Here is an 11,516-nt window from a genome sequence, read left to right as displayed (position 1 = left end):
GGTCTACAGAGCGAGATTCAGGAAAGGCACCAAAGCTACAGAGAAACCCTGTCTCGAAACCTCCCCCCCCCCCAAAAAAAAATGAATCAAAGTTGTGGGTGTGAGTGTGGTGGTACATGCCTGTAAGCCCAACATACCTTTAATCCCAGCACTTGGGAGGCAAACCCAGGCGGATCTCTGAGTTTGAGGCCAGCCTGGTCTACAGAGTGAGTTCCAGGACAGCCAGAAACAAAAACAAAAAAGCATGGGCGGGTTTTGGTTGGTTTTGAGGCAGAGTCTCACTATAGCCCTGCCTGGTTTGGAGCTTGCTATATAAATCAGGCTGGTCTCAAACTCACAGAGATCTGCCTGCCTCTGCCTCCAGAGCGCTGGGATTAAAGTCATACACCACCACACCTGTAATCTTCCTCAGAAATGCCTTCTACATTGTTTGAGACCTAGAATTGACCTAGAACTCACCACTTAGGCTAGACTGGCTGGCCTGGCCTCAGAGATCTTCCTGTCTCTGCCTACCCCGTGCTAGGATTACAAATGTGTAACAGCATACCTAGCAAGTCATCATGAGAACAGCAAGATAACTGTCAACTTTTAAAATTGTTATTGATGGCTGAAGAGCTGGCACAGAAGTTAAGAGTGCTGGCTGAGGGGGCTGGAGAGATGGGTCAACGGTTATGAGCACTGGCTGCTCTTCCAGAGGACCCAGGTTCAATTCCCAGCACCCACATGGATACTCACAACTGTTGGTAACTCCTGTTCCAGAGGATCCAACATGACACCTTCACACAGACATACATTCGGGCAAAGCACTAATGTACATAAAATAGTTAAAATTAAAAAAAAAAAGTGCTGACTGCTCTTTCAGAAGACCTGGGGTCAGTTCCCAGCACCCATATGGCAGCTAACAATGGTCTGTAACTCCAGTCTCAGAGGATTCCACCCCCTCTGCAGGCCTCTAAGGACACTGCATGCAAATGGTGTAGACATACATTCAGGCAAACACCTATACACATAAAAATAAAAATCTCAAAAAAATTGTTATGGGGGTTCTAGATTTGCAGAGGAACATTTAATATAACCAATTAAATCAAGAATGCAGTGGCTATTGTCTTTTATCCAAAAAACAATAAATTAGGTGATCGGTGACATTCAATTACAGTGCCTTCTGGAGTAATCTTAAAAAAATTACACTTCAGTACTGTCTTAGTTAGGGTTTCTATTGCTGAGATGAAACACCATGACCAAACAGCAAGTTAGGGAGGAAAGGGTTTATTCGGCTTACACTTCCTCATCGCTGTTCATCACTGAAGGAACTCAGGACAGGAACTCAAACAAGATAGGATCCTGGAAGGCAGGAGCCCATGCAGAGGCCATGGAGGGAAGGTGCTTACTGTCTTGTTCCCCATGGCTTGCTTAGCCCACCTTCTTATAGAACCCAGGACCACCAGCCTAGGGATGGCACTCCCCACCATGGACTGGGCCCTCCCCCATTGATTACTAAATGAGAAAATGCCTTACAGCTGGATCTCAAGGAGGCATTTCCTCAGCTGAGGCTCCTTCCTCTAGCTTGTGCCAAGTTGACACACAAAACCACCCAGGACAAGTACTATAGCACAATTCCCTTAAAAAATATAGTTTGTAGTAATAATTTCTGGCTAGAAAGTTAGTCAAAAAACCCTTCTATGTTATTTGAAAATACAGTTCCTGTGGCTGGAGAGAAGGCTCAGTGCTGAATAGCACTTACTGATCATGCAGAGTACGTGGGTTGAGTTCCCAGCATCTACACAGCGGCACACAACCATCTGTAACTCCAGTTCTGAGAGATTCAGTGACCTCTTCTGGCCTCCTACATACATGTGGTACCCATAAAGTCATGCAAGCATACACACATAGATATAAATAGATAAAAATTTAAAAGAAAATATAGTTCTACAAGTGCCCAAATCAGATCAGTGAGTCTTAAGCAAACATGTTACAGTTTCGTCAGCTGTTCCACAGAAGAAGTGAAATGAGATGGCTCAGCACTCTTTACTGATCTGGTTATTCTGGGGACATGTCCTGGTTTGCATCTGAACATGCAAACTGAAGAAATCCAGAATGTAAGTTCACAGAACTATGTGGCTGGCAGGATAATGCCACCACCACGCCCCCACAAAAAGATGTATGCACTCAGATGCCCAGAATTTCTCATTGGCTTACCTTGCAGGAATAAGGGTTTTTGGTAGGTGGATTAAAATAATATTCTAAGATGGGAATATTTTCGTGTATTGTCTGGTGGGCCTAATGAGTCACATTGAAAGTGGAAGAAGGAAACAGGGAAAGTTTGAAGATACTTGTCTGCTGCCTTTGGAAATGAAGAAAGAGGCCACAAAGCAAGGGAAGCATGTGGTCTCTGGAAACTGGAAAAGACAGGGAGTGGACTGCCCTCTAGAGCCTCCAGGAAGAATGCAGCTCGGCTGACAGTGGGTTTTGCTCAGTGGAAACAAATTTGACTGAGGACATCCAGAACGCCACCCGTCCATCATCTAAGCCAGTATCTCTTACCCTTGCTTGGTCATCACTCCTCGCTTTCAAGGGCCCAGTGGTTACACTGGCTTCACCCAAATAATCCAGGAGCCTATCTGTTGTTCGAATCTTAGATGGTCTTTTAATAAAAAACCCAGAGCCAGATATCAGGGTGAACAGATCAGAGAAACAGAATAGCCAGCCACTAGTTCTTACCTCTACAAAAGCCTCAGCCTAAAGAGAGTTGAGTTCCTGTTTCCTCACGCTTTATATACCTTTCTCTGCCCTGCGGTATTACTCCCTGGGATTAAAGGCTTGTGTGCTTCCCAAGCAAACGCATGAGATCTCAAGTGCTGGGATTAAAGGTGTGTGCCACCACTGCCCTATGTCTAATCTAGTGGCTGGCTCTGTCCTCTGATCTCCAGGCAAGTTTATTAGGGTACCCAATATATCACCACACCTATCTATTTCAGGGTCCTTAATTTAATCACAGCTGCAAAATACCCTTTACCTACTGACATGTTCATGGTATTCCCCTGGCTCCCTGCTGGGACGTGGGCATATTCTGCTTACTGCATCCACTCAAGAAGCTTGAAATGGAAGTAAATGGAGGATAAACAGTCAGGACATAATCACATAAGTTCCTAGTAGTCAAGATAAGGAGTTTGGATCTCATTCTGGGATAGAATGTTCTGGAATTGTATCAGTAGGAGAGTGACATCATGGTTTACATTTCACAAACATCATTTTGGCTGGGTGTGGAGGCAGGAAAGTCAAGAGTTCAAACTCATCCTCAGCTAAACAGCAACTTCAAGTTCTGCCTGGGCTGCATGAGATCCTGTCTCAACAAAACTACAACGTAACTGAGGAGACGACTCGGCTGGGAAAGTGTCTGCTACACAGGCATGAGGACTGAGCCCCGGCAGCATGGAAACAAACCCACTTACCTACACAGCCGCCTTCCCCGGCTCTGAACTGCTCAAGTATAAAGTGCGCTAACTGAATAATCAGTTAATCATCTGTCAGGGACAGATGGTTGCGTGTAAATTAAGTCATAGTAACTTGATTTGCAAAGAGCTGGATAGTAGGTATTTCAGCTCTGTGAACCCTGTGGTCTCTGTCACTACTGTTGAACTGTACTGCCATGGTTTAGTAGCAGCCACAGAAGACAGATAATGAATACACATGTATTTGTCCTAATAATGCTGGTGTGGGCAGGGACATTGAATTTAAGTAGCATTTACCAATTATCACGTAAGGTTTTATTAGAGTCCTATAGCAAAGTCTGGTGAATGTAGTTTACAATAACCTATCTTCTGTCTAATGAATGACTACAAGAAAACAGTTCATAACTTCCAAAACAATGTAAAGATAAAAGAATGCTGACTAATCTTTTTAAACCAGTATATACTATATACACAATTTGAAATATCAATTATTTTATAAATATGTACAGCTTGTATGTGTTAATTGAATTTTATTTTTATTATTTATTTTTTTTTTCAAGACAGGGTTTCTCTGTGAAATAGTCCTGGTTGTAACTTACCAGGCTGGCCTCAAACTCACAGAGATCCGCCTGCCTTTGCCTCCCAAGTGCTGGAATTAAAGGCATGTGCCACCACTGCCAGGCTGTTAATTGAATTTTTTTTTTTTTTTCCGAGACAGGGTTTCTCTGTGTAGCTTTGCGCCTCTCCTGGAACTCACTTGGTAGCCCAGACTGGCCTCGAACTCACAGAGATCCGCCTGGCTCTGCCTCCCGAGTGCTGGGATTAAAGGCGTGCGCCACCACCGCCCGGCTGAATTTTTAAAAAGGTTTATTTTATGTGTATTGGTGTTTTACCTGCTTGTACATCTGTGTACCATATGCAGGAGGAGGTCAGACAAGGGCATAAGATCCTCTGGAACTGGAGTTACAGATGGTTGTGAGCCACCTTGTGGGTGCTGGAACTGAACTGGGTCCTCTTGAAGAGCAGCCAGTGTTCTTAACCACTGAGCTATCTCTCCGGTCCTAATTAATTTTATATTTAGGAAGCCAGTCTGAGGCTGACACATATTTTGTCACTGTCCACTGTACATGAATCGACACTATATTTAATAGATATGTAACATTAATAATTCAGGGGCTGGAGAGATGGCTCGGTGGTTATTAGCATGAACTGCACTTCTAAAGGACCTGAGTTCTGCTCCCAGCACCCACACTGGGTGGCAGCAAATGTACAGGTGTCTGACGCCTTTGGCCTCTACAGGCACCAGCACTCAACTACACACTCTCCCTCTCTCTCATAATTCAAAATAATAAAAAATATGTTGGGTCTAGTGGTGCACACCTTTTTTTTTTTTGGTTTTTCGAGACAGGGTTTCTCTGTGTAGCTTTGCACCTTTCCTGGAACTCACTTGGTAGCCCAGGCTGGCCTCGAACTCACAGAGATCCGCCTGGCTCTGCCTCCCGAGTGCTGGGATTAAAGGCGTGCGCCAGGAGGATCTCTTGAGTTTGAGGCCAGCCTGGGCTACAGAGTGAGTTCCAAAAAAGCCAGGACTACACAGAGAAACCCTGTCTTGAAAAAAAAAATAATAATGTTTTCAAAAGAGAAAGCTGCAGACATAATACTCCTTTACCTGTAAATACATAAAAAAAATTTTTTCTATAACAGCATTACATCACTGGTCACCAAGGCACAGTGCCAGGGCCAAAAGCAGTAGCATCATCTGGTACATACTAGAAACCTAACTCAGAGGACCCCAAGACCAGGCCAACTGATACTGGTAACCTTTTGGTAATTATGGAAAGAAATGACCATGACTTCAAAACTAGTGTCTTACACATAGATATTATTTCCCAGTGCTTGTAAAGTACCAGTAATGCCTTTGATAACAAAGAGTGGGACACTGTGAGATTGCCAGGAACCACTACTAATAATTTTGTCAAGCTAGGCATGCACTGCAGGCCTGCAGTCCCAGCACTCTGAGGTGGATGTAGAAGGCTCAGGAGTTTAAGGACATCTTTGGCTACACAGCAAGTTGGAGGCCAGCCTAGGCTACACAAGACCCTGTCTCAATAACGGTAATAATAATTTTGTCAAGACAAAGTGGTCAAATATCATCATATAGGGCAATTCAGGGGGAGTAGTTACATTTTCCTTTGTAAAGATTATTTTTAATTATGTATGCATGTATATCTGTGTGTGCATATGGGCACATGTGATTGAAGGTATCCTGCTAGGCCAGAGCCTTCAGATTTCCCTGGAGCTGAAGTTACAGGCAGTGCTGACGTCTGTGCTAGCCTCTGCAAGAACAGTATGTGTTCTTAACCGCTGAGCCATCTCTCTAAGCCCCTGAGGATTCTTAATATGGCCACTTGGAGATGGTCAGATAAGAGAGCCAAGAACACAGCCCAGTGAAGTGTGCAAATGGAGACTCATTGTGCAGAAGAAAATACCATCATCCAGAGGGGCAGTGGAGGGAAGATGTTCAAAGAAGATAATGGGAGCAACAACAGCAACCCATGCTAAGGGATCTATAAGACAACTGGTATTGTCTACGAAATGTTGTGAATGGAGGTCCCGACAGGAAGGAATGGACTCAAAGAACCAAGATGACAAAGTGGACACAATATGTAGGATACCTAAGAGGACCAAAGGGAAAGGGGGGGTGGGGTGGAGGCGGGGCCAAGGAAGGTTTTGTTCCTTCCAGGTGAAGCATCTTACCTGAAGTTGATTACTGCTGGGAAGACAGCCCTAGAGGTTTACAAACAACTGCCACCTCGGTAGGTCTCATCTCTATAGATTTGGACTTAATTATCTGGAGTGTGGCCAGAGATGTTGAAAGGGCCCCCAAGGGATTTTTAGTATGTAGTTAAGATTGAGAACCACAGCCATATACAGCAAAAAGCAAAACAAAACAAAACACCTGATGCAAGACTTCACAGCTCTAGCCAAGCCCTCAAACATCAGAGGGTCTAAATGTTCAGGGTTAAGGGCATTTGCTACTGCTGTAGAGAACCAGGTTTCAGTTCCCTCCACCCACATGGTTCACAACCACCTTAACTCCAGTTCCAAGAAATCCCAGGCACTGGACGTGGTGCATTCATATACATACTGACAAAATACTCATATACATACAAAAAAAAATAAATCTTAAAAAAGAAAAGAAAGAAAAAGAAACGCTAAGGTATCTCAGGCAGCAAATGTGACCAGCACCACTTTAGTTAGGAAGCAACTGCTCTGAGACAGGGTGGCCTCAAACTCACTATGTTGCGGAGGATGAACTGACCTAACATTCTGCTGCCTCCATCTCTCTCTCAAAACTCGAGGATTACAGGCGTGCAGCACCTGGCCCGGTTCGTTAGGCACTGGGATATCAAACCTAGAACAACTCCGTGCGTGCTTGGCAAACACTCTACCAAACCGAGCCGCCTCCCGGAGCTGGCAAATCAGATTTCCCTGCAGAGGTGCCCAGGCAAAGGGAGGGCGCTCCTCCGCCCCTTCCTCTCCCGGGCTCGCCGCAGCCGCGGCGCCGGGGCCAGTGCGCATGCGCCAGCCGACCGGGCGCGAGCCGGCGGTTCCCCCCCCCCCCCGCGCGCGCTCCCGCGGTTCCTCTCCCTCACCGTGGCCGCGGGCGCGGGAAGGACGGCGAGCGGCGGCGGCGGCGGCGGAGGCGACGATGGCTGACGAGATTGCCAAGGCTCAGGTGGCCCAGCCCGGCGGCGACACGATCTTCGGCAAGATCATCCGCAAAGAAATCCCCGCCAAGATCATCTTCGAGGACGACCGGGTAGGCTTGCGGGCGGCCGGGCGGCCGGCACACGCCGGCGTTCCCTGAGGAGCTGCGGGCCGCAGACGAGGCGCGGCCCGGCTGGCCCTGGCCCTGCGCCCGCGTGGCCCTGCGGCGCGTGCCTGCGCTCGGGTTACGCGTTATCGGCCGCCCGGCCGGCCGCGTGTCGCGGCCCGGGTGAGCACGGTGCGGGCGGTGGCCCCGGGAGGTGACGGCCCGTGGTGGTGGTGGTGGTGGGGGGGGGTGACGCCCACCGGGGCCGGCGGCCGCCACCCACCTCGCTGGTGTCAATCTGGCCTGCGAGAAACCCGATCGTGCCCCCGGCGCAATCTCCGCCACCTCCCGCGCCCGCGCGGCGGTCCCCGCACTGCGAGGTGACCGGGGGATTCGCCGTCCTTCCGCTCCCCGTTCCCGCGGCAGACGTTGCCCCCCTGGAGACTGGAATCGGCCCCTCGACCTTTCAGAAATATTGCTTTAGGTTTTGGGGTTTTTTTAAAAAATAGATGCGGCTTCAAGTACCCCAGGGTGACCCTGAACTCGCTGAGTAACTTAACTGGGGCTGACTTTGAACCCTTGATCTCCGGCCTCCACCTCCCAGATGCTGGGATTGCAGGCGGCCCACCACGCCTTCCTGAACGGGAAAACATGTATGGTGCGGCTCAAAGTCGCAGTGGACCCGGAAGACCAGTTTTGTAAATCATTTCCTAAGCAGTTCTGTGTATGGCCTTCGTCTCACACACAGCAGGGTAGGAGCTTGGCCCATTGACTAGAAAGTTTGTAAGTGGTTTGTTAAATTATCTAAGACATATGAAATGTGAGGAAGCATTCATGCTACTGGTGATGTTCACATAGACTGGAAACATGACCCCTAATTTAATTGGGTTCCTCGAGGTGAGTTTTATTTAAATTGCATTTGTTGTAGACTGTCCTGTAATCCCATCGTCTAGAAGGCTGAGCCAGAAGTTACAGGCCAGCCTGTATTTCTGGGTAAGACCATGCCTCAAAAAACAAAGCAAAACACTTGAAAAGAAAGAAGGAAAAAGATGTAAACAAAAACCATCACCCTGTGATTATTCCATTTGGGGAGGTAGAGGCAAGAGTATCAGTTCAAGCTCCAACCTGGGCTACACGGGGACTCCATCTTTAAAAAAAAACTAAACCGGACAGAACCATAAATTGCAGTTGTTTTGATAAATGATCTTTGAAATAATGACTGAACTTAAGTATAACTGACAGAAGCATTCTAAATGATGCCGCATTTTATAGAGTATATCAAGTACAATTAGTCCCTAGCCATATAAGTATGGCTGGGTTCTGTGAGGAAGGGAGCAAAAGATTAAAAAAAAAAAAACCCAGTACCTGCAAAGTGAAAAAACAAAACAGGAAATTGCACAATCATGACTCTGGAAAAGGTGGGAGGGGGAAGGGAATCAGGTTTGTTTCCCAAAGAATAAAGATGGAGGTGTAGGAGATGGTTCAGTGGGTAAATGATTACTCTGAAAGTATGAGGACTGAGTTCAAATCCCCAGCACCCAAGTAAAAAGCTGGGCATAGCTGCATGTGCCTGTGACTCTGCAGTTTGGAGGCAGAGACTGGCAAAGTCCTGGAGCTGCCTGGTGGCTGGCCAGCCAGCCTAGTCACATTACCAAAACATTAAGTTTAGTAAGAGACCCTGTCTCTAGGCGGTAGGTGGAAAGCAATACAGGAGGGTTGTGTGCATAGGTTACACACCTACATATTCATGTCTGTGTACATGCACATACACACACACACACAAATGAAATTAACATGCTAGGGAGGGAGGGATTTGTAGCTTTCCAAGTTGAATGTATAGCATTTTAAAATTAGACGAAAGTTGGTGTTAAGAGAGGGGCTGGAGAGATGACTCGATGGTTAAGACCTGTTTGATTCCCAGTACCCACATCAGGTGGCTCACAACTGTCCTAATCCAGTTCCAGAAGATTCAACATCCTCTTCTGACATCCATGGGCAAGGCATGAACATGGTCCACAGCCATACACACAGACAGAAATCTTCATCTACATAAATATAATTTTGGTTTTTGTTTTTTGAGACAGGGTTTCTCTGTGTAACAGCCCTGGCTGTCCTGGAACTTTATAGACTTAGCTGGCCTCGAAATCTTTTGTTTATCTATTTATTTATGTTTTATATGCATTGGTATTTTGGCATGGGTGTTGGTTCCCCTGGAACTAGAATTACAGACAGTTGAGAACTGCCATGTGGGTGCTGGGAATTGAACCTGGGTCCTCTGGAAGGGCAGTCAGTGCTCTTAACTGCTGAGCCATCTCTCCAGCCCTCAAAATCTTTTTAAAAAGGAAAGTACAAAGAGGATTTTTGTAGGGGAACTAGCAGGCCCTGAAGATAGAGAGAGAACTGTGGACAGTGCGACTTGAGCCAGAAGACTTGAATGAGATCAGCCTGGCAAGGTTGAGAGGACTAAATTTTGCTCATCCATTGTCCTAATAACTGTTGCTGTGAAGAGACACCACAACCAAGGCAGCTCTTATAAAAGAAAACATTTAATTGGGAGCTTGCTTACAGTTTCAGAGGTTTAGTCCGTTATCCTGGTGGGAAGCATGGAGAGAGAGAGAGAGACCCGTGATCACTCCCAGATGACTAAGCATTCAAATATATGAGCCTGTGGGGGCCATTCTTCTTCAAACTATCACATACATTAAATCACAGATTCAGTGTCACTGTCTCAGAATGATTATCCTTGATCTCAGTCTAAATCCTATTTTTTTGTGGTCATCATCCTCTCCACCCTTTACATGTTACTTTCATAATTCATAATGTGTCTGACCTTTAATAACTACATCTCTGCTTAGAGTCCATCTTCTCTTAAAACTCTAAAATGTTATGAAAAGGATTGGGGTTGGGAATTTAGCTCAGTGGTAGAGCGCTTGCCTAGCAAGCCCAAGGCCCTGGGTTCAGTCCTCATCTCCAGGGGGAAAAAAAAGATTGTGAGGCCATGTGCATTATGTACACGTCTGTTTTCCTAGCATCTAATTCGTGCCTCCCATTGGGTTAGTGCTTAATACTTGTCAGAGCCAGGCGGTGGTGGCATACACCTTTAATCCCAGCACTCGGGAGGCAGAGCCAGGTGGATCTTTGTGAGTTTGAGGCCAGCCTGGGCTACAGAGCAAGCTCCAGGAGAGGCACAAAACTACACAGAGAAACTGTCTCAAAAAACAAAACAAAAACAAAAACTACACTCTCAAAAAACAAAACAAAACAAAAAAACAACAACAACAAAATACTTGTCAGAGAATATGTTTTAGTCTAGTGAGTGGTATCCTAAAGCTTCTGTTTCTCTCCCCAGTGTCTTGCTTTTCATGACATTTCCCCTCAAGCGCCAACACATTTCCTGGTGATACCCAAGAAGCATATATCCCAGATTTCTGTAGCAGAAGATGATGACGAAAGTGTAAGTACATTTCTGACACATTCTATTTCACTGATTCACTGATTTTCTTGTTGTTTTTGTTTTTGGTGGGGTTTTTTGTTGTTGTTTGGTGTATTTTTTTGTTTGTTTTTTTGTTTTTTGACACCAGCTTGACTGTTGTTTAATGGACAGAAGTGTACATTTCCTGTATTTAAGAAACTCTTTGTTCTTTTCTAGCTTCTAGGACATTTAATGATTGTTGGCAAGAAGTGTGCTGCGGATCTGGGCCTGAACCGGGGTTATCGGATGGTGGTGAATGAAGGTGCAGATGGGGGACAGTCTGTCTACCATATTCATCTCCATGTTCTCGGAGGTCGGCAGATGAATTGGCCTCCTGGCTAAGCAGGTTGGGGATAATTTTCCCTTCTCTAGGTAGTGATTCAGTTGTCAAGCTTCAGTATGTTAAATGGCACACATAGGTTTGCCTGTGTATGGAGAAATTGAAGAGATCATTTAAAATCCTGTGCCTAATAAAAGACATTGTTGCATGTCTCAGAGTGTGTTTGTTATTCTGGAACTGTGTGTGATGAATGAAGAGGGTAGGTTCATGGATAGAGGTTTTTCATGTGTATGTTGCTGGAGATCAGACTCAGGGCCTCAACAAGCCAGGCAAGAGATTACCACGAAAGCCCACAGCTTTAATCCCAGCACTCAGGAGACAGAGGCAGGTTGATCTCTGGGAGTTCCAGGCCAGTTTGGTCTACATAGTGAGGCCCTGTCTCAAAAATAAAAAAAAGGAAGTCCACAACCCAAGTTTCTTGGCATTTTCTTCCCAAAG

The 11,516-nt window shown here is 46.0% G+C and overlaps 1 protein-coding gene across 1 annotated transcript; it reads left to right on the top strand.

Annotated features, from left to right (window-relative positions):
- Positions 1-7,086: 7,086 nt before the first annotated feature.
- Positions 7,087-11,233, top strand: Hint1 (histidine triad nucleotide binding protein 1). Its single transcript, XM_052757707.1, has 3 exons — positions 7,087-7,272; positions 10,616-10,720; positions 10,916-11,233. Exons 1-3 carry the CDS (start codon positions 7,162-7,164, stop codon positions 11,078-11,080), a joined length of 381 nt encoding a protein of 126 aa, XP_052613667.1. The 5' UTR covers positions 7,087-7,161; the 3' UTR covers positions 11,081-11,233.
- Positions 11,234-11,516: the final 283 nt, after the last annotated feature.

The sequence above is a fragment of the Peromyscus californicus genome, unplaced genomic scaffold, assembly GCF_007827085.1.
Source record: "Peromyscus californicus insignis strain IS unplaced genomic scaffold, ASM782708v3 Scaffold_3__1_contigs__length_106647218, whole genome shotgun sequence".
NCBI classification, from domain to species: Eukaryota; Metazoa; Chordata; class Mammalia; order Rodentia; family Cricetidae; genus Peromyscus; species Peromyscus californicus.
The sequence above is the reverse complement of the archived record's forward strand: the minus strand, read 5'-3'. Positions and strand labels throughout refer to the sequence as shown.

What these genes read in the sequence shown, in the direction of transcription:
- Hint1 (XM_052757707.1), top strand. Translation starts at nt 7,162, where the DNA reads ATGGCTGACGAGATTGCCAAGGCTCAGGTGGCCCAGCCCGGCGGCGAC. An exon ending in TCATCTTCGAGGACGACCGG is followed by an intron (nt 7,273 to 10,615) that starts GTAGGCTTGCGG and finishes TTCTCTCCCCAG; the next exon opens with TGTCTTGCTTTTCATGACAT. An exon ending in CAGAAGATGATGACGAAAGT is followed by an intron (nt 10,721 to 10,915) that starts GTAAGTACATTT and finishes GTTCTTTTCTAG; the next exon opens with CTTCTAGGACATTTAATGAT.